This window comes from Notolabrus celidotus, chromosome 8 (assembly GCF_009762535.1).
Source record: "Notolabrus celidotus isolate fNotCel1 chromosome 8, fNotCel1.pri, whole genome shotgun sequence".
Classification (NCBI taxonomy): domain Eukaryota; kingdom Metazoa; phylum Chordata; class Actinopteri; order Labriformes; family Labridae; genus Notolabrus; species Notolabrus celidotus.
In genome coordinates, this window is record NC_048279.1 from 12,706,426 (window position 1) to 12,731,963 (window position 25,538).

General features: G+C 40.9%; 1 protein-coding gene across 1 annotated transcript in view; it reads right to left on the bottom strand.

The window, feature by feature from the left end:
* Window positions 1-25,538, bottom strand: part of ablim3 (actin binding LIM protein family, member 3) — a 63,843-nt gene that overhangs the window by 35,647 nt on the left and 2,658 nt on the right. The window contains 2 exon segments of the mRNA XM_034689885.1: window positions 2,084-2,267; window positions 16,941-17,075. Coding sequence (XP_034545776.1) covers window positions 2,084-2,267; window positions 16,941-17,075 — 319 coding nt within the window.

A 25,538-nucleotide genomic window follows, 5' to 3' on the forward strand; every position in this document is an offset into this window, starting at 1 on the left:
AAGGCAGAGAGGAGACAAAAATGGGGAAATAAAAAGAGAGGGAAAGGAGCCGACAGGGGATGCTGACTCTTAGTTCATTCAGGAGGAGCTTAACATGAAAAGTGATGGAGGTCAAAAGAGAGATGGCCTACTTCTACAAAAACCTAACAGAGTGAAACACCAGGTCAGCTTTCTTTTTAGAATCGTGTTCCGACTAAGCAAAACGACAGACTGCCTGAGCTTTAATCAGACTGCTATTGACATCCAAGACCTCAGGAAACACTGATTCATGGGCTGTATATCTTGCATTAATACACCCACTATACAGGAATGAATCACCTATTTGAATTTCTTATTTTGAAGATGTAACTTAGGTAGCACCATTTGAAGAGGGATAACGTGCTCATGGGGCAGAAAACAGTGACTCATGGCAAAGAAAGGGAACATTCATGTATCTCTCATTCAGTAATGTGACTCCACGGTGGATCACTGTTTTTGCTCCCTCTTCTTTAATAAGGTTTTTTTTCAAAGGCTTCTTTTACTGTTGGATTAAAACCTTTGTGCATCATCAAATATTGGTACGACTACCAATTAATACAGATTCAAGATGGATAGAGTCATAAAAGGGGCTTTTAAGTGATTGGATATGCAAGAGAGTGATGTTGCTGTATCACTTCACTCCAACTGTACCAATTAACCCTGTTTTCAGTCATGGCAAAAGTCCCTGACAGACCCATGATAGGCTAGCTGTCGAGCACCAAGCAGTACGACAAAGTTCCAGACTTGTGAGTGATGAAGTGAAGCAGTCAGAAGCTTCATCAGAAGTTGGTGGTCACCCAAATAGAGCTGAACAGAGAGTCTCTACTTCAGAAAGCATGTGATGTCCAAGTAGAACCATTAAACCATGACTCATGAGCAGAAAATATCTGTATTTCCTGAAGGTGATTAAGTTCAGCTCAATCACAACAAGTGAAAATAGCTTTATCGGTTGGTAAAAGGCCACAGGTTTGAATTTAATTGAATCTAGGCTGCCTGCATTGAGGACTACAGCCTTTGCACATGGGGCGCATGATTCAACCACGAGGCCAAACCAGCACCCAAGCATTATGGTATTAGAGCAGGGGTGTCAAACATATGGCCCGCGGTTCAAAACAAATTACAGAGAGGTCATCAACTGCAATTTTTCAATTAAAGTAACTACTATTTCAAATTTGTCCTACAATCAAACAGCTGACTGAGTGCACCTGAATGGCACTCCAGGACTTTTTTTTCTCAAAGTGAGCGAAAAGAATATTTGCAGTTTGCATAACCCAGTGGAAATTCATCAACTTTTTGGACCCCTGCATACAACACTGTCCAGCAAGCAAACTGTTCATGTTGGAGCTGGGGGGGTCCATAATAGTCAACTTTACCTTCTTCATTATTATAATCTATCTGTTGTTTTGCTGTAGACATAACGCTGTGTGTTAAAATTTGGACCTGTCCTTCTTTAAAGGCTATTATGTAATGATTTTACAGTTCACCCACTTTTTTTTTTTAAGGTTATATTTTTTGGGGCATTTCTGCCTTTAATGAACAGGACAGCTGAAGAGAGACAGAACATTTGGGGAGCAGAGAGAGGGGGAGGAAATGCAGTAAATGGCAGAGGCTGGTATCGAACCCGAGACTTCTGCGACGAGGGCCATAGCCTCTGTACATGAGGTGCACACTTAGACCGCTGGGCTGTATGTGGCCCCTGAACTGAAATGAGTTTGACACCCCTGCATTAGAGCATCATTGCAGTAGCCATTAGCCAGAGCTACAGCCCCAACTAGTAGTAGATTGCTGCATTTAACTGGCATTTCAGGCCTACAATAATACAAATATAAATAATGTGTTTAAGCAACTAATGTTTCTGGTACTGACTAGTGAGGCTGATGATGTTTAAGAAGACTAAATGCACACATTGCTTACAGTAGACTGATATTGTTCTTCATTTTGTCAGGTGATCCAAAATACAGCCCCAAAACAATAATTTTGCTGTTTTATTGTCCAACCCAAAATGTGTACAAAACAGTTTTACACACAGGAGATTGCATGGATGTGTTTGTGTATCCATATTTACCAGCAGACACTGCAGACAAAGCACTTGGGGTGGTATGTGCGTCCCAGAGCAGAGACCACCTCTCCTGTGATGAAGGTATCACAGCGGTCACAGCGTGTCCCGTACAGACGCTGATAGTCTGCTGTACAGATGTATTCACCCTTCTTCTGGAAGAATCCAGATCGCGCCAGATCACAGTTACACACTGAGGAGAAAACAGGAGAGAGAATGTGAAAAACCTGGACACTCAAAGGGCCAATGCATGCAGTATGATCTACTGATTGTACATTGATGGATTCAGACAAAAGCAGAAATGATGCGTTTGGCCTCAATTCTCTAGAATAACATTGTGTTTCCTGTTTCCTGCCATGTACTGTTAGAATCAAATGGAATAACAAGTGGACTGGAAAGTCCTGTTTTTATATTTGCTCCATTAAGGTTTTTTTTTCCGGTCTATTATACCTGCTTATGTGTGCACATGCGCTTGTTTGTGTGTATGTGTGAATGTTTGTCTTCACGCATGACTGCTTGGGAAGTTATTCAGCTCCAGACAGTGGTAAGCCAATTTGGTCTGATGGGAATATAATGATATAATCAGAGGAAAAGTCATTTTGTGTTCAACAAAGTGAAGAAGGAGGCAAAACAACACACAGCAAGTTCCCAGCATCATCAGAAAATCGACAACAGACTTATTAAATACCAATGGAGAAGACGAGGAAATCATTAGCCCTGTATGCACAAGGTGAATACTCAGTTTGTGCATTTGTGTGTGCGTGTCTTTATATTTTGTATCCTACATAGACAGTATGTGCTACGGCACTCTGCAATTTACCAGAGAGAACTCCAGTGGGTGTAATAGTATAGAGGGGAGGGGTTTTCACAGAGTGTGTGGCCACTGTTGTTGCCGGTCTCTGGTTTGTACCAGAGAAACCAATAGGATGGTTATCCAATAGGAAGAAATGACAGTTATTGTAATCTCTAGATGTGACATGAGACACATGGCGTTGATGAGGGTCCCATGCGGTGTAAACAGTCCTAGACATTGTAAACCTTTACCAGTGTTGAACTTGTGTTAGGGCATTAAAGCCATGACCCAGGGATTCCAATCAGCTGTGACTGTCATGGGCGCTGGAATCACAGCGCTACTGTAACACAAATTCAACTTAAAAGTAAAAGCTAAGCTGGTGATAAAATTCACACCAGCCAATCAGTTCTACTCAAAAAAGGTTGACATTTTGGGAAAACTATAACTGCTTGATGAGAGCTAGTTTTATTGCAAAGCAGGCAAACCCGAAGCAGCGGGACACATTGTAGCTAATGTGTTAAATAAATCTGCTCAAATCCAAAATTTTTAGAAATTAAACACATAACAGATAGAATGTAAATTATTTAAGATCTGCTCATCACCAGGACAGCTGTTTCCCCTGCTCCTGCTGCTGTTCAAACTCTAATTGCTATGTTCAGTCACTGTTGTACAAGAGGTTTAGTGTCAGATCATTTCCAGGTCAGGACCATGCAGCAGCCTCAGGTCTCAAAATATGAAGCCCATGTGAAAGTGTTATAAACCGCAATTCATCAAGCAGCCGCTTGAGGCTGGCTGCAGAGACAACGGAAACAACATACACACCAATTCAAAAAAGACGATATTTGCAGCATTAATAAACATGTTTACAGCCTGGTTAAAAACGGCTTAGGTCTGCATAGCTAATTTCTCTATCGGCACACACTGTGCGGTGGGTTGAATTTTTTTGTTTTGGTTGAGTTTTGCCCAAATAAGGACATGACTGACTTGACTGACAGGCAGGCCTCATAGCTGTTGTCTAGGAGGCTCAAACCCCTCCTCTTTACCTCACACTAAGTTTCGTTGAGTTCAGCATTTCCAATATGGCTCCCACCGACGATTGGCTTCAAAACAGCGCTCAGGAACAGATGGGTGACGTCACGGATACTACGTCCATTATTTATACAGTCTAAGGTCAGGTCCAGCCACCAGGCAACCAGAAGCAACTCCAGGAGGGCTAGTAGCAACCTTTACATAGAAGTGCCACTAACTGCAGTTCCTCAAACAACCACTTGGGGCTGACTCAAAGCAAGTCGTCCTCTGTTGAGCCTAATGTTTAATGCACCCAAAGATAACAGCAGAATTAGGACATGCTTACAGCCCGGTAGAGATAACAGTGATAGCTGCGAGCATAATGATGAGCTGAGAGATTTAAAGTAGCAGTCCACAACATCGACTTTTTAGATAAAGTACAATGTGTGAACGCTAAAGTAAGCTAATTGGCTGCTTGCACTTTTTTAATTTATCTACATTTGTACACAACAAAAGCGTTGATCCTCATATCTTAGTGTATGCAAAAAGTATTAATTAAATGTTTACATGATACAGAAAACATAGAAGTTTGAAACCTACATGATAAAGATTATTGGACTTCCGCTTTTGTTAGCGAGCAGATTCTACAAGCTCTCTGATTCTCAGATGAAGAAGGTGGTCATGAAGAGGATGTTTAAATCTAAAGCTTTACACATCATTTACTGTTAGACTAAACTCACAATCAAAACATTGTAGCAAGCCCAAAAAACGCTTAGATAAATAAGTTCAGTGCTAAATAATACAACTCAATTTTGCTCACATTTTTGTTCCAGAGCATACACTTACTGTCGATCCCAAAACAAAGAAAGCCTCAAGCCAAAGTTGTGTCTGCTCTACTTTTCTCGACTGCTCAAATTCTGTTCTGGTAGTGGTAATTGATCCGAATGTAGCAGATGGAAACATACACCTGAAAAATACACTGCTCCTACGCTAAAACCAAACCACTTACTAATCTCTGCATGAAAAACTGGAAATATAATCTACATGAAGAACAGTTTATTATGACCTCAACAATATTAGGGATGTCTGGAAACGTGCTTACACTACACCTCCAGAAAACAAGGCTGGATTTAGCCAAAGTAAATAAAAGTACATTTCAAATCTGTTGATGAATGCCTTCATCCAGGCCATGCTATAGAGTCTGAAGTTGCTGTGATTTGTCTCCTTATAGCCACCAGTTTCCCGGCTGCTGGCACACTCAGGGTTCACAGACACACAGACGCAGATGGACACACACACAAGCACATAAACCCTTCAAAGGGGCTCATTTAATCTCAAGCTGTTTATGAGTGCAGCGTATTGACTTAATGGTGTAATAAAAGATCAATGGGCCCTCACTTAAAAACAAAACAATCTCAGCTCCCACAGGAGGATGGAAACACATAAATCCATCCCAGATGAGATGGCACTGTGTGTGTGTGTTCATGTGTGTGTGTGAGCAGAGCTGGGATGATGAAATGGGACAGTGTGTATGCTGAGATATGATGATGGAACTTTATCATTGCGACAGGTCATTGGCATCAAGGCAGGGCGGCTGAAAAAGTGCAGAAGAAGGGAAGATGCATGAGGAAGGATCTTGACTAAGACTTAAAAATATATGTCCACAAAAATGTGTGCGTGTGTGCGTGCTGCCCACATTTCCAGAACCGCTGAAAAACGACACAGAGCTTCAAAAACTGTCTCAGCTGCCTTAAAAACCAGACTTACTCTGACCAGAAACCCAAATCATAGGCTATCTGATGCCTTCATGGAAAGGCGAAATGAAAGAGTAAATATTTCCACATTTATTCATCTCTCTGCTAAGCAAAATATAAAAATGATCTATTGCATTAATTTGATAAAAATGATTAAAATCTTCCAAAACTAAATAGAAGTGAATATCTGCTCTATAATTTTCTCTGTTTTCCTTTCTTCCACTCTCTCCCCCTCTCCTCTCTGTCACTCTCTCTCTCTTATTAACAACTTGCTTTTCAATCTGCACCCAGATTGATTTTCAAATTACTGGAATCTGCTCAATTAGCCTAATGCACTCATTAGCATACGGACGCCTGACCAAATCACAGCCAGCAGACCGGCTCTGCTCAGACTGGATTGGATGGGCTGGCTGGCTGGTTCACCTGTTCCGGCTAATCAAACTGTTTTCCTCTGACTGGACGATTGGCTGGAATCATCGCAAAGGACGGCCCCCTTCCTCAGTTGCCATAGGAGACGTAAACCTTCCACAGTTGCCCTAGAGACAGCCAGGTCCCCAGACTGAGTGATGTGGTGTTGCTGGTGGCACTTTGTTTTGTTTGGTAAGTGAACTGGTGGCTCTAATAACAAATGTTCTCAGTGAGGAATCTTAACTTTAAACCAGTCTTAAATCTCATGTGATGGCTAAAATGCTTAGCTTAAAATGACAGTCAAGTTTCCACTGATTTAACCTACAGGTTCAATCATAATTTGTGCAATATTTCACACTTCACCAGTATTCTTGAGGCTGTATATGCCACTTAGGTAATCAGCCAACGTAAACTCACGGTGCAGTACGTATGTAGTTATTGAGAACACAGCCTCGTTTGATTATTGTGAACGTAGCATATTGACCCTTTGAGAAAACGTCAAAATCACTCTGCAATCAGGAAATCAAACCCCAAAATTCACAATTACAATAACTACAGTCAGTGCATTAAGCTTTGTACACACCATTAACACTTTTACAACACATAGGGCAACTTGTTTGTACATTTCAGGTGACTTCCCCAATAATGTTGTGCATCTTCATTCTCGTTGACCTCATTCTCGGCCGCGTAAGTGCGGACATGGCCCCTCCCGCCTGGATGAAAAGACTTTGAATTTGGAAAGGAAAAAAGCCTTTCCTCCGGGGTCATCGCGGAGGTATTTTACACGCTCTCGGTGCCTCATTTTTGGCCAAGTGAGTCCCGACGTGGCCCCTGGAGCTTGGAGGAAAATACTTTGAATCGTGGTTGAAGGAGTTCTGCGTCGCAGAGTGTGTGACGTAATGCAACATACCGCAACGTGAAGTGACGTCGTGCTGGGAAATGAATTGTTAAGAAGAATCGATAACATTTGAGGTGTACAATTCCGATGGAATTGATTAATTCGAACCAATTCTAAGTCGGACCCGGTTTTCGATTCCCAAAAGACCTTAGGAAAGTTACTAGATCTTTAAAAGGGGACAATTCCACCAACTTTCCTCCAAGAGCCACTTCTTTTTTGAAGCTGACTTCAAAAGGAGCGTGCCCTCCACTCTTCAAGTTCTCCCATTTCAGCTTTAACCAGTTGCTTTTAACATTTCCCTCCACATGTTGCAGTTGGAGGCATGGTAGGTGGAGTTGGGTCACAGTTGGTGTCTCTACAGCTGTGTGGCTTAGCTTGGCTCTTGGAGGAAAGGCTTTGGTTACTGCCTCAAACCAACCCTGTATAGTGTGGATACCCACCCTTTAAAAACAGCAGCCCAACACGACCAAAGCAGAACCAGACAAGTCTGTTTTACTACCCTATAAATGGCCTTTAGGGAATTACAGTCTACGGTAGTTTCAAATAAGAAGTGAAGTTGAGTTTTATACAGTAACTTTATTTTGTGTCACTGTGACACAATCAAATGTATCATCAATTAGCTAAACCAACAAACTCAGCTCTCCAAGTCTAAACTACATCCAATACTTTCTTTCATCTGTTTGCCAATTTCATGATCTTTTCTGTGAATTGGGCTCTAATGAGGGGTACCAGAAGATGCGTCTTGTCTCATTCATATTTCTGCTTTTTGGCAACCCAAGAAGTTTCCATCTAAAGATCATAAGTCTAGTGATTAGAGGTTAGCATGTGCCGGTCTCTGCAGCTGTGGTCATTAGAACAGCGCTGATTACGCACCCACAGGGGGTCTGCATGATTAGGTATTTATCTCCAGCCAACAGACGCAATTAAAATTCCCTTCTCAAAGTCGTCCCGAGCCGGAACCCCAAAATAGTGCAGACACCACCCCCTGCCTCCTCCCCTTCTCTTTCCACGTCTTTCCGTTTCAAGACAGCTTCCAAATCTTTGTGGCTCTGAGCACAAGGTCTCTACTTTATCTCATTTTGCACCTTTTTTTTCTCACAAGTCTGCAACCTTCCCCTTTTCCCTCAATGTGACTCTCCTTAGAGCTCATTATGCCACTGATTGGCCTTCATAATGTGCCATTAAGTAAATGGACATGCTTTGTACAGTACATCAAAGTAACCTCCTGCACATTCTTATTGTTTCACTGCTGCGGTCTACATTAAACTAATTCCCAAGTCTTTTTACAAGATAATAAGCAGCAGTCACAGTTTAGTAGAGAGGCATGTATGTAGCGGGGCAGTGACAAGTTCCAACAGGGGAGGTAATCACCTATTCACCCCCACATCTGTGCTGCCAACATGGGGCCCAGGCTCCTCTGCCCTCCCCTTGTCCTGTTGGATCAGAGCCCCTCTGACAGGAGGAAACACTTCAAGAGTAAATAATGTGTTTTCTCAAGTCGTGCCAAATCACAGGGTGAGAGAGGAGGCGGTCAGAAAGACAGGAAGAGGAGCAAACAAAAGTCTACAGCCACACTGGTTGCTTTGTGAGTCTGTTCTCAGGCATGGTGTTTGAAGCTAAATTATAACATCAAAGCTAACAGTCTGTTTGCAGAGTATACCTGTAGTCTTTATCATGCCGTCATTTAACTTTAACGAACTAAAACAACTTGCATGCAAACATTATTTTACCACTGTTGAGTACTTATGAGGCTTATGTTAATGTTATTCATATTGTACAATAATAGAGAAGTGGGTGAACATTAGTGAACAGCCATTTCTAAAAGTTACCATATTAAGAAGAGTGGATGAAACTAGGGGAAGAGATAAAGGCTAGCTAACACTGAGGCACTCAGATATACGGCTACTGTGCTTTAGGCTCGTTCATTAAGTGGCTAATTGGATGATAGATACAAAGAAAGAAGCTCTACTGAAGTTTTTAATAAAAGAGCTGAGAGGGCTTGTTGTATGCATTATTTCCAACTCACAACTAAACTTCGTCCCTAATGATATATATTAATCATTTAGTATAATTGAGACACAGGAGTTACCTAACATTTTACTCCCAGTACTTTAAAAATATACAAGGACTGTAAACATAACTTCAGAGCATTTTGACACAAAACCTACCCGGGATGGCTTTTTTTCTATTTGTACTTGATTTTGACCTGATGATAATTAAAAATGAACAGCTCCATAAAAACAAAATGATTCATCCTCTGGGGAACATGGATGTCAGCAACAAGCTCTCCAATAGTTGTTGAGATGAATTCCTCTGGACCAACCTTTCAACTGGCTGGAGGCAAACAACCAAGAGAAAACTTTGATGTGCTGCTGGCACTTAAGAAAGACATCATCAAAGTCGTTGTGATCCATTCTATGGGGACACTGAATATCATTTGTTTCATATAAAATCCCCCACATAGCTTTTTGGTTATTTACAAGTAACTACTAACTAGAAATGTCAACACCTTGGCAGTTGTAGACTGAAAATGACTCTGCGGGATATATCCTCTGGGGAACATGAGTATCTGCAACATACGGCATAGCAGTCCATGTAGTCCAATGGTTATTGAGATATTTTAGTCTGAAACCATTAACCAACATTTCCAACCCAAAAATCAAAACTGCTAGCGTGGCTACCCCAGACAAAAAACAGAAGGAGATGTGGTTTTGAAAAAGGGAAAGAGAAGAGAGACAGAGAGGAAGACAGCTAAAGGCTAAAGCAGAGAGAAATCATGCATGAGTGACAGGGTTCCCCAAGAATTTGGCTGCGGTTCTTGATGGAGACAGATGGTTGCCCAGCGGAGTCCCTTCATACCAGCAGACCAGTCCTGCTGCTGAGGCCTTCAGCTTTTAACCCTCAGAGAGCTGATAAGACGCTCAACTGAGAGGAAAGGAGGCGTGAACAGGATCACAGAGGGATAACCACGATGTTAGGAATGGGGACCCAAAATAAGCCTTGAATATACTCTTTTGAGATCAAGCTGCATAGAGGTAGTGATTTATGTGTACTGTACTCAAACACAGCAGGAGTAGTTGCCTAATGATGCACTTTATCATTCAGAAATCACTCCTTCACTGAGCTTACTCACTTCAGCATCTCCACCTCAGTGTAGTCAGCACACATAGATGCACTGTTTTCTCACAGGTACACTCGCTTAGAGACAATAAGTGTGTCGGTGTTTGGAAATCCCTTTAGAAGGTGACGCCTCGAAGAGGCAAGTGGAGGAATAATCCCTGTCATCTACCCCTGATCCTGGAGAGTCGACGGGGAAAAGCGCCGCTGCCTGCCGTGCTCGCTTCCCTCTCTGCCGGATTCTCTCCCTAGCAACCAGGCATTGGCGTGGTGATTGGACTAGCGTACCAGTGGTTGCTATAGCTACAGGAAGCTCCCCTTTCCCAGTAACCCCCCACTTTTTTTTTTTTTTTGTGCTGTCTCTTTTTCTGTTTCTCCTCATAACCTCTCTTTGTTTTTCTCTTTATCCCCAGTGCTATTTGTCTTTCACTTCCTCTTTTCACTGTCTGTCTCTCCATCTCGGCCTTGTTCTCGCCCTCAGAGAGCAGAACGGCTGCACAGTACAGTGGGTTGATGTTATTAGCACAGAGGTTGAGTGATGGGGGGCTAATGGCAACCAAGAAGAGGCTGAACTGACTGAAACAGGTTTGCAGAGGAAACTACAAGGATGCAGGGATTTTTTACGAGAGCCCTGGTGAGAACAGCGGCTAGACATTGAGCGTTAGCAGAGCAGTCAAGTATTTATCTGACCTGTCTGGGTAAATCTGCTATTCCCTTTTGCACTATTTTATGAGAAAAATCTGTTTTGTCAGGGAAAATAAATAACTACTGGGAGCAGCCTGGCAGTTTATGTGCGAATGTGTGAGTGTTTGCATCTGTCTCTGTCGCTGCTTGTGTATTTGCGCCTGTGCTTTTATGTGTGTTGGCTGCACGGGAAAACACAAGCACATTTAGCCTTTTTTGCATGTGATTTATGAGTGTGTTAGCCCTGCACTCGTGCCACTGTCGGGCCCCGCTGTTTCTGTTGGAATCTAAGAGTGCCAATTACGCTCCGGAGCAGGGTAAATGTGGTCACTATGTCATTAGGCCAGTATGCACGAGTCAGCCCGTCTGCTGGTAATACAACACCACATCACCCTTACAGTATAGACAGAAGTGCTACAGGATCCTCATAATCCACACATACACACACTCGCTCTTCTCTCTGTTTGGAGTTGATGCATCAATTTGTGAGCTGGCTTCTGTCTTCAGCACTTTCCACACACTTCTGATTGCGTGGCGGCTCCTTCATGCTATAATCAGCTGCTGTATAATGGGTTCAGATTAGAGGTTAAATGCACATGATTAGTGATCCAATCGTCTTCTGACTAATGCATGAGAGAGGAATTATGATAAGGCAGCTTCCAGATAGTATTGTGGTTTGTTAAAATGTGGAGGGATAAAGTGACAGACAGGATGGATGTACGTTTTGCTACATGGGGCAGAGTCAGCCCTTTGGAGGAAAAAAGGAGACAGAAATAATGATAGAAAAAGAAAAGCAGCAGGAGGAAAAATGTGGCAGTAGCTAAGATTTTCTGTCATGGTTTTGTGGTGGGAATGATTGGGCTGAGATGCAGACAATATCATTGGTCAGGGTCAATAACCTGGGTACACACGCTAATTTCTCGGCAAAGAATGAAATCAAATGTTGACACCCGCCTCAGTCAGAGTTCATAAACATATTTGACGGATAAGGCAATTGGCTGCTGGTGGCGTATTGTCACTCTGCTGCGTTGGAATAATACAGTTTAGCCATTAGCCTCCAAATCGTACGCCCTGCATGCCAATGTCATCCTGTCCCAGATGAGAAATTGATTTCATGCTTGAGTGACTGTCATCAGGAAAGAAAGGGGGAAAGAAACAAAGGGTGGAAAAAACGACTGAGAGATGGGAGAAAATATAGCAATTCGATCTTAAATCCTGTAACCATTGAGCCTCAGAAAATATACAAGGGGAGCTAATGAAAAGCAGAGATTGGAATAGCAGACAATAGAGGACAGTAGGTGAAGCTGAAAAGGACATGCAACATGTTTGTGTTTAAGGGGGGTTATGCATGAACAATAAAAGCTTTAGAAAACTGCTGGCTGTGCAGAGGCCCGTACAGGAGAGCATATTACAGGCAGGGATGTTGCAGAGTCTGGCTGCACAATAGTGTGCCCCACTGCCTCATGGGACATGGAGAGCTCTCTGGAACATGAGAAGGGAGGATCTGCCTGATAGGTGTATTTAACATGATGCTCATCCATGACAGTTTTCCATTAACTGTACTGCTGCTCGGAGTGAGAGAGGAAATGAAAAGGAAGAGGAGTAAGTGAGGATCAGATTGGTATTACACTCAAGTGATGATGTAATGTTTAGGCGACACAAAAACAGTACCCCCATCCCCCCTCTTCTTCTCTTTTTTTCTGCTTGCTTCCTGTGTTCACCCCCTTTTTTCTCAGGGGCACAGAGTAGAGCCTCTTGATTGGTTAACAGCACCATAGAGATGCTGAGAATATCCACCAACCAGGGCCTGGGTGCCCCCTTCACACCGTTACCACAGCAACCCCTCACAACCACAGCAAGCGTGCAGACACATGTGTGGTTGTGCATGTTCATATGTGTGCACTGTATACATGTGTTTTCATATGTGTGATGGCTTCATGTTTGGAGCACGAAACAACAAGCCCCCAGTGAATACCCTTTAGTGAGTTTAGAGACTGGAGAGACGTTTGTGCTGCTCAAACAGCGACACACAACTAACTCAGCTTTTTTCCCCAACAACAGCTGCTGAAGACCAGACTTATGTAAAAACACAGATTTGAATGATTGCCAGGGAAAGTTTGGGCAGTAAAATGTACATCTTACTGACTCATTTTTAGGAGTGGGCAGGATATGAAAAGTTTCTCTGAAATAAGTGGGGGGGGAAGCAACCGCCAGTGACGTGGACTTATCTTACTTTTTTTAGTTTCAATGTACTGAAAAATGTTAAACTCTATATGTTGCTAACAGCTGGCAGCAGGATGTACAGAGAAAAACGCTCGAAAGATACCGAACAAACGAGAATAACCAGGAACAAATCTGTAAACAACTAAATAGATATGGTCAAATATTAAGTAAATAAAGATACACATGAAATTAAACCTAACGAAGAATATAACATGGATCAATAATGTGTCTGAGTATGATGTCTAGCTGGTGTAATATAATATCTATCTAATAAAAACATCAAGAATATGTAAGAGATGGTGTATAGTAAGCAGGTGGATAGGGATATTGAATCCCATCAGGGTTAGCAGGACTCTGATGCAAGGCTGCTGGGTCTTGTCTCACCCTTGAATAACCACCTGCTCACTATACATCATCCAGCATATTATAAATCCAGATTTAAAAATAATTGCATAAGTCAGAAAATAGATCAGATGAAAAGACTGACAAAAACTACCAGAGATAAATGTAAAACAGAACATTTAATATGCATTGAAGTGCAGTTTTGAGGGACAAATTACTTAGTATTTCAATTCACTTACTTCTTACTAGTATTTTCCTCTGCTTCTCTACATCTCAGAGGGATATAATGTTTTCACTTTACCACATTGATCTGATACTTCATGTAACTTTTTGAATTTGGATCAATAATTTAAAATATGAAATGAGCTGGGTGGAGTTCATTCTCGAGCTAAACAACTCAACTTGGCTCCATCTTTTCCAACTGTAACACTCAGGTGATAAACACACTGGTGTAATCATAATTTCAAAATTAATGTTTTAAATGGGCTCGCCCCTCCATCATTGCTCAAATTTATTAAAAAAAAACAACACAATATGATAAACACTAGAGCACAAACTAGAGGGGACTGTGATGTACCGAGACGTAAAACCAAATTCAGCCAAATGGTAGTGTCTGTCAGAGGCACACAGTCCTGGAACAAACTACCAGCTCACATTAAGGAGTTGAGGACTATGGTACCTTAAAAAAAAAACACTTAAACATTGGTTAAAAACAAACCAGTCATGCACACATGAATAATCTGTTTTCTCACTTGATGCCTGTTCCCGGGGGCTTTGGCCTCACCTTCCATCCTGTTTTTATAATGTCACAAACGTTTTGTATGTAAAATGTGTTTGTAAGTCAGTTTGTGTAGTGTCCTATTAACTCTTCTGACATCCTGTAGTTTAAAATCTTTGTGTTTTATGTAAGTACCTGCCTTAGGGCTGCGGATGAAATTTAGCTATTGTGCTAACTCCAGCATATTTACATTGAGGCATACTGTTGAAATGTTGATTAATGTGCATTTTCCTAATCAAATAAACTCAAATTAAGTTAAATTAAAATAAAATAAAAATATTATGCATATGATTCTGTTGAGAGTTATTCTACATTAAAGGGAAATGTTCTTGTTGTTACATCATATGTTGATGTTAATAACATTGTACTATTATTTAAATAAAGTTAAACATTCATCTACATCTCTACACTGTGTGCTTAAGTAATTTATCTGGGTCCTCTCCCGTCACTGAAATCACATTTATTTCATACAGTTAAATATCATCTCACTAAAAATAACCTACTTCTCTGCATTATCAGCCTCAGGGGCTTTCTGCTCTTTGTTTAAAGAAGGAACATATTCTCCTCTGCATCTCAACCTCAAATTATCTTGTAGAATTTAGTGTTAGCTAACTTTCTCCTGTAATATTGTGATTGTAACAACTGTCAGCACTATCATTGTCATAACATTCACACAGCACTAAACTCTCCAGACAGGATGTTTAACTCATAACATTTTATGTCAACATGTTTTCATAAAAAGGGTTGATGCTCTAATAAACTCAGAAACACAGTGACCCACAGTTACCTGTTGCTTGCGTGTCTGTGTTTACCAGCTATCCAGGAACAATGTCATGCAGTGTCTTTTGGATGAAACCAATTACAGGGAGTAGGGTGGATGCTTTTGAGTTATGATATAAAGCACAAGTAGAAGACTTGCTTTGACTTGAAATACTATATTTGATGAGAGGATCCTATAGAACTGATGGTAATAAAACACAATAAAGGAATTAAAAATAAATTATCAAATTTAAAAAATCTGGTAGGGCACATGCCCCACCTGTTCCCTCTGATTCCAGTCAGTAATAGGCTACTTCCATAGCAACGTTTTCTTCTCGGTCTACTTGCAAGATGAGTAAAAATTAAACAAACATTTTAAGTCATGGTCTAATTAAGACATTCTGCTGATTATTTGTTGTAATTCACATTTTCATTGACACTACAATGTTAGATATAGTGAATAAGACTTCTACAGAAATAGCTGATTTCTGTCATCATTCAGCTCTCCTTCCTCTCCAGGCGTTGCAGGTGACTCGCCTTCGAAAAATGAATTAGGCAAATGTCACAACTTTTAACATTTCGTTGATACTATCACAACCAATTATGGTCTAAGTTCTGACAGGGACACTAAAACTCTGAAAAAGTTGTATAATGCTTAAAAAAACACAATTTGAGGGCCAACTCCCAAATCTTGCTCTTGCTCTTGCTCTTGTTCTTGTTCTTGCTTTTGCAATGTGTGAACAAATTGTTAAAAAATTATAGAATGATGTTCCTTGATGTGAAATTGCAAAGAGTTAGGGGATATCTTTATCGCTACAATATCATTAAAACACAAGGACAGAACAATCATTTCTTCAGTTTCAACATCTGATATGCTGTCTTTGCACTTTATTTAAGTTGAATATAGGGTTAAATGGTTTGCAAACCATTAAATTCTGTGATAATCAACATTTCTATCAATTAGTGTTGTAAATTATATTTGGTATATTCTTAATTTTACAGGAATTGGTGTGACTGTTATGTACGCATTTCTTCTAAATCCCTCTGGGGACTTTTCCAAAGTCATCTGCAAATGAAAAAAGGAACTCATGACTGTCCTCGCTCTAAAAATGGCATTATTAACAAAGTACTGAGCAGGCTCGCTCCAGGCTGAACAGCAGCATGACAAATAAACAAACAACTCCCTTTTAATTTGCACTATCATAATGGTGCCTTTAAGACTCTAAGTTTAACTTATCAGCATCATGTTCAAGAAAACCCTGAGTCATTCTTTCTGGATAAGATGGTTCTGTCATGTGGCTGAGGCAAAAATAAAACATCTCATTCAACAGATCAAAACCCTTTAAGTTTTTTAGTCATGAAAATGGCCTCTAGCATATATTGAAGCTGAACATTTGCCATTTTGCGTGTTTCTGAAGCATATTGGGCCATAAAAATACAAGTTTACAGCTATTTAGGTTCAATTATCTACATTTCGCTGGCTAGTTTACTTTCAAAAATATAGAATGGGCTATTTCTTTAAATAGATGGATGAGCAAAGAAAGCTATAAATCATAACTTAATAAAAAATACCAAATCAAAAACCATTAAAAAGAGAAAGCCATGCCGTTTTATTTGTTTTGCTGGAGGATAAGAGGTTATGTCACCACTGCATCTTTTGTAGGTCAGCAGTGCTCACTTGTAGCATGGCAAAGCTTGTTGAGTTAGTCTCATTAGACCGCAGCGTACAACCGAGGGAAAATCCTCTCCAAGTTGGCAGGGCGATAACAAGCTACCTTAGCAGGAGCCTAAGTCCCCTGCAAGGCACCGTCTCTGATCCGATCCAATCCCCTCCGTAGGCTAATAGTAGCACTCAGCATGTGCACTCTGAGATGGATGAGCGGGGGGATGCAGTGTGTATTTGTCAGAATGTGTGTGTGGGTGTGAGTGTTGAGGGCATTGACCAAGATAGATGACTTGTCCACATTCTGTTCAAGGAATCTGAATCCCATCTTGTTTAAATTTCACAACATTTATGACCCAGAGACTTCGTAAAACAACTTCAGCTGTTTGTTGCTACACATCCTGTGTTGTTGTAATTGGATCAAGTTTCTATATCTTACCGGTGCAGGTGAAACACTTGACATGAAAGTGGGTGTCTTGGACTCGAACCACCTCTCCTTTGCATGCTTCCCGACATCGCTGGCACCGGATTGATCCAGAGCTTCGTTCACCACTTGAAGATCCTTGGTGATAAGCTGTAGGAGACAAAAAAGGCACAGTTTGGTAATGTATACAATCATCAACATGACCTTTTTTGCAAGCTGAATTGACTGTTTGCTAAGCCCTGCTTAGTTACTGTTGTCAAGTTTTTTTGCACATAACAGCTCACAAGAATTAAATAACCTCTTGAAACAATGGGTTCATTGTCACAGCAGTAAACAAAAGCTCCTCAAAGTTTGTTTTGCCAGTTGAAATGACAGAATGGGAGGCAGATTTCTCAAAGCGGCTAACTGAGGTTACCTGCATGACTTAGAAATGCTTTCTCTGGTTGAATATTTAATGTTTTGAGTCTTAAAAACCATGCTTTAAATGATCTGTAATGGGCTATACTAAGTACAGTGATGTTATAGTTTGCTGAAAGTCGGTGGCTAAAGCTAACAAGTCAGACTCTGTTAAAGCTGCATAAAAATAGCTTTTTGGAGGTGAGCGCTGTAAGGCTAGCATAATGCTACAAAAACAGCTAGGATACCTGGAGAACAAACCAAAAAACAAGACAGAAGTGATCAGTGTTGGCAGACGTACGATAATTATCATATTTGTACGATAATTTGGCCCTCTGTACAATGTACGATCAATAATCCCAAAAATGGCAAAATGTATGATAATTTGACCGTTTCGTGAAAGTGTGATTGCAATCGGCCTTCCCCAGTCTGCCAGACATTTTATTGTGAACCCTAAAGGTATCTTTCTACCACGTGACGTTTCCAGCCAATCGTAGCTGGTTGAGGCATGAGATACGAGTGACGTTTGTCTCAGAACAAAGAGTATGATTGACACCCAATCATGATGCTCCTCCGTGAGAGCTCAGTCAGGACACATTAGTGTAACACAACTGAGTTGGAGCTGCATTCAGTGTTGCCAACTTAGCCACTTTATAGACCCCTCTAGCGACTCTTTTTCGAAAAGCAACAAGCAACAAATCTAGCAACTTTTTCTGGTTTTAAATGGAGACTTTTGGAGACTGACATGAAAGCATGTATCGTTCTTACTCTACTCAACGAGCAGTGGATGCTGCTGTGAGTCCTTTCCAGGCAGCATTCAGAGCAGGAGGTGTTCACCCCTCCGCATCCAGACTGTTGATGTATCAGTGTAGCTATAAACATATTTAGGGTGTTTTTAACCTCTTTTTATCTCTCCCTCAACGTTACTCATCTCTCTTACAGCATCCATTACAACTCAAGTCATGCAAATTAAATGATGACATCGTTGAGCGACTTCTAGCTACCTTTAGGACAGCCAATAGTTACTTTCCTCACTGAGGAGTTGGCAACACTGGCTGCTGATCATAGCTGCTGATGTGGGGCGGTGAATGAGCATTCTGTACTGAAGCCACAAAGCTGTGAGTGCCTGTAGGATGCTATTAACACAGAGTGACTATATCGCGCAACAGTAAGCTTGTTGTTTTGGTTATGACGGATGTACGATAATTTTCCCCAAAATATGATAATTTTGAGTCTCTGGTACGATAATTCTACATTTCCCATCTGGCAACACTGGAAGTGATAATATTGGATTTCACTATAATGAAGTGATATACAGGCAAGATGAGTGGATGGATCCTGTTTTGATAAAACCTATAACCCTGAAAAGTAATAATAAGAGGAATGCCAGGTTGGATTGCTCCGTTAGCCAAACGTGCTTACTTCTACAGCCAATGCAGAAGCAGACACAACTTTATCTAACCTAGTATTTTTAGTCTTGTTTTCTTGATTTAGGAGAGGATAAAATGTGCAACTCTTTTACCAGAGGCCCACAAACGATTCCTTGACAAGCAGAGAAACCTTCAGCACCACAGGCCCACTATAGGCCTAGCTTGTTTTGGTAGCTGGGCTATGATTTAGCAACCATTTCTCAAGGAATATTATATTACAGGAACTGGTTTCCAATGAAAATATAACTGGCTGATCATGTAGCCTGAAACCAGGATAGCCTCAAGCTGTTAGCAAGTTATCTTTTGTTAAACAGATAGATGGGACAGTGACAAACCTGATCACGAATGGGATTTCTGGTGATACAGCACAAGTCTCATCTGCTTTAATGATATTGCAGCATTGTTTTATCTCAAAGTCATATCAATTATTAGCATTCTGTTCATCAAACCTGCCTTGCCTGATTGAATAGTTTCTCAAATGTTTGCAGCCATCAGTCACCAGAACTGTGTCTCAGACTGACTCCAGACTGCACTGTGTGCAGTTCACACAATAAGATCAGTGTGTAGCTCTGTCAACACTCGTTCTAAAGCTGTGAGGTCTGACACCTATGTAAGCTGGGTAAGCTCAAGGCTTTCTCTCCCACTGTCTCTACTTTTCACACACTCATACAGGCTGACGCACACAATTAACACACACATACATACACACTGCTGCATCAGGTTAGAAAGTGGAGGAATCCCCTTTCCTAGTTTTGTATTCGCTTACATGTCAAACCCCCTAAATGCATGAGAGCTATTCCCCATGGTCAGGAAACAGGTTCTCACATGAGGGTTAAAAATAAGGGCAGTAAAGGTAACACAACTACAAATTAGGAATTCTTTTGATCCTGGAAAAGTTAGGAAAATTAACTCATATAAGACATCTCAGGCTATTAGAGACTCTTTAAAGGCCCATCTGGCAATAAACAGATGATCTTGCATCCACAAGCAGAGAAGACCGCCCTCCTAATATAAAGCCTGTGCCAGAACAGCTGGGTTCACTATCTCTCATTTTGCTCCATCTTCCTCAAGGAGCATGTGAGTGGCCCTACACTCTGTGGAGGGTATAATGGGGGGCTAACCAGCTGGCCTTTCTGCCTACCTGAATAGCTCACTGAAGGACTTTGCTGCTTCACTTCGGAGCATATGGGCTGCCGTGACAGAGCTGCTGATTCCATTTCACCGGATGAATCCCGAAGGACTCGCAGCACTTAAAAAGTCTAACAGACTTGCATGCTTCATAGCCTGAGCACTGTTTGCATGCTTAGAAGTTGACGACAGAGCATGCATAGTGTATGCTGCAGCAGCGTGTGAACCAGCAAGTGTGAGGGCATACATTTATCCATGGGTGCAGGAGATAATGTATGCATGACTCTAGTTTATTTCCCTTCTCAGGACAGGAGTGTGGCCAATAGAAATATGCGAGCATGATTAATTCTCACTCCCGGTCTCCCACACTCAAGTCTCTGTTAGTTCATTGTTTTCATTCACAATGCTGGCAGCACCGTTGGGACCTGCTACCCTGTCTGATAAGTGCTCAGCCACTGGTTCAAATAATGACACTCCCTTCGAAGTAGGTTATTTTACATTTGTGTGACTGACAAGGGAAAGAAAGCACCTTTGTCATCAGACCAAATTAGCAGCATCAGGTGAGAGTGAGGGATAATTGGACCAAATGGCAGTACATGCAAGCTTTAGCCAGGACCAACTGGAAAAACACACAGGACATTTATTTACAATGCTGACCCTCTGGAAATAGGCCAAAACAAACCTCTGGCACACACAACAGTCTGGCAAAGTGGTATAAAAATAAGCTTAATTATACAGGAGTTCATTGTTCAAGGCAGAGGCCAGGTAAATAAAAAAGGTTCCTGCTTATTCACAAAAAGTTTGTGTTGCTGAATAGAGTGCAGATTAATTGTTTAGAATGAGAATACAAAAAGCTAGAGACAAACCAGGTGAGCAATCATCTCAGGGGCTGAAGCATGATTATGTAACTCCATCAAATTGTGTCAGAGCGTTCATTCTCATAGAACCCAGCCAGGCTGTCCCCATCTAAACCCATTATAAAGCTCTCAAACAGCCCTCCATCCTCTGCCATGCTGAGGACTTGAGTCATTCTTCTAATGATAGCCACCAGACTACAGATGTAATCTACAGACTCCAAATCAGTGCCCAGTGCCCCAGGAGAATATGGCCCCCGGTAGACAGGTGATAAGAACAGGGCCAGGGTCAGTGAGGCCGACAGCATCCCTGGGGACCGAGAAGCTGCTGCTATTTCTGCCCCTGACCTGACAGCCCCAGGAAACAACATGCTGGGAGCTCAGTCACAAGGAATGCTGGGAGATCAGCAGTGACAAGTGAGTGGAGTGAGGAGTACGGCGAGGAATCAAGGAGGAGCGTTACAAAAACAATGTCTAATCAAGATGAATTATTGATGTATGAAATGTGTTGTTGCATAGCCAGAGCTCTCTTCATAACTGGATGTAGGTGAGGTTTTTGCTAACATGTTCATCAGTTGTGTCTTGTTTGAAACAAGTAACACTAAGCCAATTATATGTTAATTATATGTCTGCTTATTATCCGGCTCTCTTACTGATCCTCCGGCTGTGTAAGATGCTTGATTCCGATTGGTCAGAACCCCTTGACGATGGTTATTAACTTTCATCAACGTCATGTCAAATCAATCCGCGGAAAAGAGTTCTGGTACATTTCGCTTCTGCTTATTGACACCATAGACCGTAAGGTGAGGTTGAACCGTTAGTTTCCGTTAGCATCATATTTGTAAACAATGTGGCTACAATGTTAGCTTCGGTTAGCATGCTAAATTAGCAGGCCAAACAACAAGGACATATACATAATGGATCCTGTCCAGCAATGTCTCAGACAATAAGTAAAGCAAAAAAAGTTGTGACATTTGCCGTTTATTTTTAAAGGTGTCAACCACAGAGCTCAGAGAAGAAGGAGAGCTGAATGAGGACAAGTTAATGTTAAATTGGCCGCAGCAGGCAGATATGAACCCATCACAGTTGGCTATGGGAAATAGAATCCCCACAGGGTGAGACAAGACCCCTCCACTTCGAGTCAGAGCCTTACTTAAACTCTCATAAACTCCTTTGTACAATCTGAAGTAGTGAAATACTCCTGCAAAGGCAGAAGATAATATCAGAAGACAAAGAGCATGGGACAATAAAGAGGTGGTGTTCTCCTCCATTTAGCAGTAGCTGAGAGGTGCAGGTGCTTGGTAATTTAGCAGTGTATTCAATTAACTTTACAAGCTGTGCAAATCACTGCATTGTCCTCTGCAAACACATTGTTAGCGGCTATTCTATTAATCAGAGAAACTTCTAATGATCTTTCAAAGTCATGTTTTGATCACATAGTGAGTGGAAATCAAACAATGCACACTAAGTTTCTCAGCAATGACAGTCTATAGCTACCAAACCCTTGCAATGCTATAAAAGAGCTGAGGCCACTCTACATACACACCGTGTAGTTTGGCTTTTGAGCAACAGGAGGCCAATTTCAAGAAATCACTGTATTGAAACTACAGTGAAAAAACAGAGACTATACAAATGTATTTGTTGATGATACATTGTCACAGCCAAGCAACAACCTTCCTTTCCTGTAAGCAATCTAATACTGCCAATGATCAGGTGTCCCTCTGACTCCCCCCCTCCCTTTATCACCCTTCGTCTCTGTCAGGACCTTGGCCTGGAGCATCCATCACAGCGATGATGGTGTCCAGTGTTATCACAAACATACAGCCACTCTAGAGAGAGAGAGAGAGAGAGAGAGAGAGAGAGAGAGAGAGAGAGAGAGAGAGAGAGAGGTCAGACTTCTTCTGACACTCTGAATGATCACTCAATCCCACCAGAAGCCAAGGTCGCAGAGACAGAAACCTTGAGGAGGCAACATGCAATGTAACCACCATGTGTAGACTTAAGCTGAATACATCTTCCCTTTCTTCTATTCATATTAAGATCTTTAAGTTTTAAGATTACTGGCAAATACATTTTATTTCAATGAAGTCTATAATTTATATTCCATAAAGGCTTTCATCAATAAAGAAATAAATCTGAATACCAGTGATGTAACCAAACAAGCCAAAGCTGCAAATGAACTAGAAAAATGTGCATAATGTTTTGTTGTCCTGTAAATACAGACCAGTTGTACCTGACTGTGGACTCAACTGAATATTCATGTGTGCATCCTCAGCATCTGTGTTTGCATCTGTGCATCTTTGTCTCCCACCTTTGTTCTCTGTGTTATTGAACTGAGGCGTCTGGCAGCAGGAGTGATAAATGGTATTTGGCTCTGGTTTGGACTGCTCACCAGATGAGGCAGAAGAGCAGGAATCATATATGATACAGCCCCCCTCCCTGTGTACCCACTGCCAGGCCCACTCCGCCCACCAAGGAGGAAAAACATAGCTGAAGTCAAAACAAAAAAAAAAAAAAAAAAAAAAAAAGAGTCTTCTCTCTGGCAGTGCCTTGTGTTTTTTTTACCTTTATATATCTTTCCCTGCTTGAAGTGGAGCATAAGAAAGAAAGTACCTGTCAGAGGGTCATCAGATCAATGTTTCCATTCATAGTTTGGTGTGAACAAAGATGTATCTTTATTACTACTTTTCATGAATATTCATGGGATGTGTCTTATGATGATTCTTATATTCCCACCATCAGTTCAAAGCAACCTTTGAAAGAATTATGAAAAGTTCAGCTTGAGGCATTTCCAATCAGCTTCAAATGCCAAAGCTCACAGGGATACTCACTAAATCTACTGTAAAGCCAATCTGTTTCCTTTAAGACCTTTGTAAATTAAAGTGGCATTTCATCTCACTGATGCTATAACAGTGCTTTAGAAACATCTCTAGGAAAGGCTTAATACAAACAATTTATATTTCATTATATCTCTAAAAGGCACGAAGGCTCATGCTGAGGTCAACATATTGATAAGCTCACAATGACAATATCAGCATGCTGCTATTTAGCAGGTAATGCTAACATTTTTCACCCTTTTAGCTTAGCCTGGATCATGTGCAGTTAACAGGTGATGATGTAAATCTGAATCCTGACAGGGTGAGCAAGAAGTCGACGTAAAGCAGAGGGTTTTGTCTCACCCTCAAGGGTTTCAATTTTCATAGTTGCCCATTCACTACATATTTTCCCACTTATTACCCAACAACCAACTAAACACCACAGACTGTGTATTAAAATGGACAATGTCACTTTGGATCAGGTTGAAGCCAAGAGATTTGCAGCACCTCCTGCTGACTGGTTGCAGTATTGGTCATAACAACCCCCCCACTCCACCACTATTCACCATTAAACTTTCATAGTCAGTGAAAGTTTAAAATAAAAACACACATCAAACTGATTTTCATCAAACATTTCTTGTTCATGACAGTTAGTTCTTATGTTGATTTATGTCCAAGCGCTATTATTTCTTAGAAGTTTAGTTTTTGCTATTTAAAAAGAGAGGATGTGACATTATACTATACCCCAGGGCTCAATTCAAGGCTCTCCCCATTTCTCCCTATGTATGCTCCCAATAGGTGATATAATTCGCCAACATCACATCTCATTCCATCGTCACGTCGATGACACACAACTATATATCCCCTTAAATAATAACCATCCAGAATGCACCAGCTCCCACAGAAACTATCTCAAGGTAATAAAAAGCTGGATGTCAATAAGCTGTCTCCAACTAAATAAAAACAAAACTGAAATTTCAGTTTAACCTATCATCATATGTAGTGCCAGCCACCAGGAACTTAGGAGGGATTTTTGACAGTAACCTTGCCTTTGATGAACAGGTGAAGAGAGTTGTCCAGTCTTGTTTCTATCAACTAAGAACTATTATCAAAATCAAGTCATTTTTATGTTATGCTGGTTTTTATTATTTCATAGTGATCTTGTGTAGCATCTTAAGAAATGTCTATTCTTATATCTGACTGTTGATATGTTTTCATTATTTACCATCATTGTTTGTATTTGTTGCTTATGGAAAGCCCTTTGTAAACTTTGTTTTTAAAAGGTGCTATACAAATTAAATTATTATTATTATTTAGATATAATATAACAGCTCTGTTGACCAATGCAGGCTCCCCAGCGTTCTGTACTGGATTAGCAGAGTAGAGAAGAAACAATGGGGGGAAAATGTAACAAACACTAACACAAGTCACTGAACTTTATAAAGCCATAAGTGTCTGCTTCAAATCAACACATAAATGTGCCCTGCTATGGACTGTACCTCCCTGAGGGATCTTCAACGTCTTATTAGTACATTTAATGCATGTTTTGGTGTGATGTTAGTCCCAAGGCTCATCCAGTCAGTTTGCTTATGAGCATGCTTTGGCTCTGACAGTGCAAATTTTGGCGATCTTTTGGCTTCAAAGCTCACAATTGGTGAGATGAAGTGACGCTGTCCATTGGACATACAGTCAATGCTAAATACATCAATAAGTTGGCACAAATATTGATTTATAGATGTTTTTTTATTTTAAAAGCCTTATTCATACCGCACAATATAGCTACTCAACTTCCATGGTTGGTCATGTTCCAATGATAACAAACTCTGATCAGCCTTGTTGCAAGTAAAAATGAAACTGAATGTTTACTGTCCAATTAAAACATTAGCCTGCCTATTTGTTCACAGAGTTTATTTGTACTTATTCTGCCTTTAATTCATAAGTTATATCAGAATGTCTTTTTTTAAAGTTAAGCCACCAGAAGGATGCATC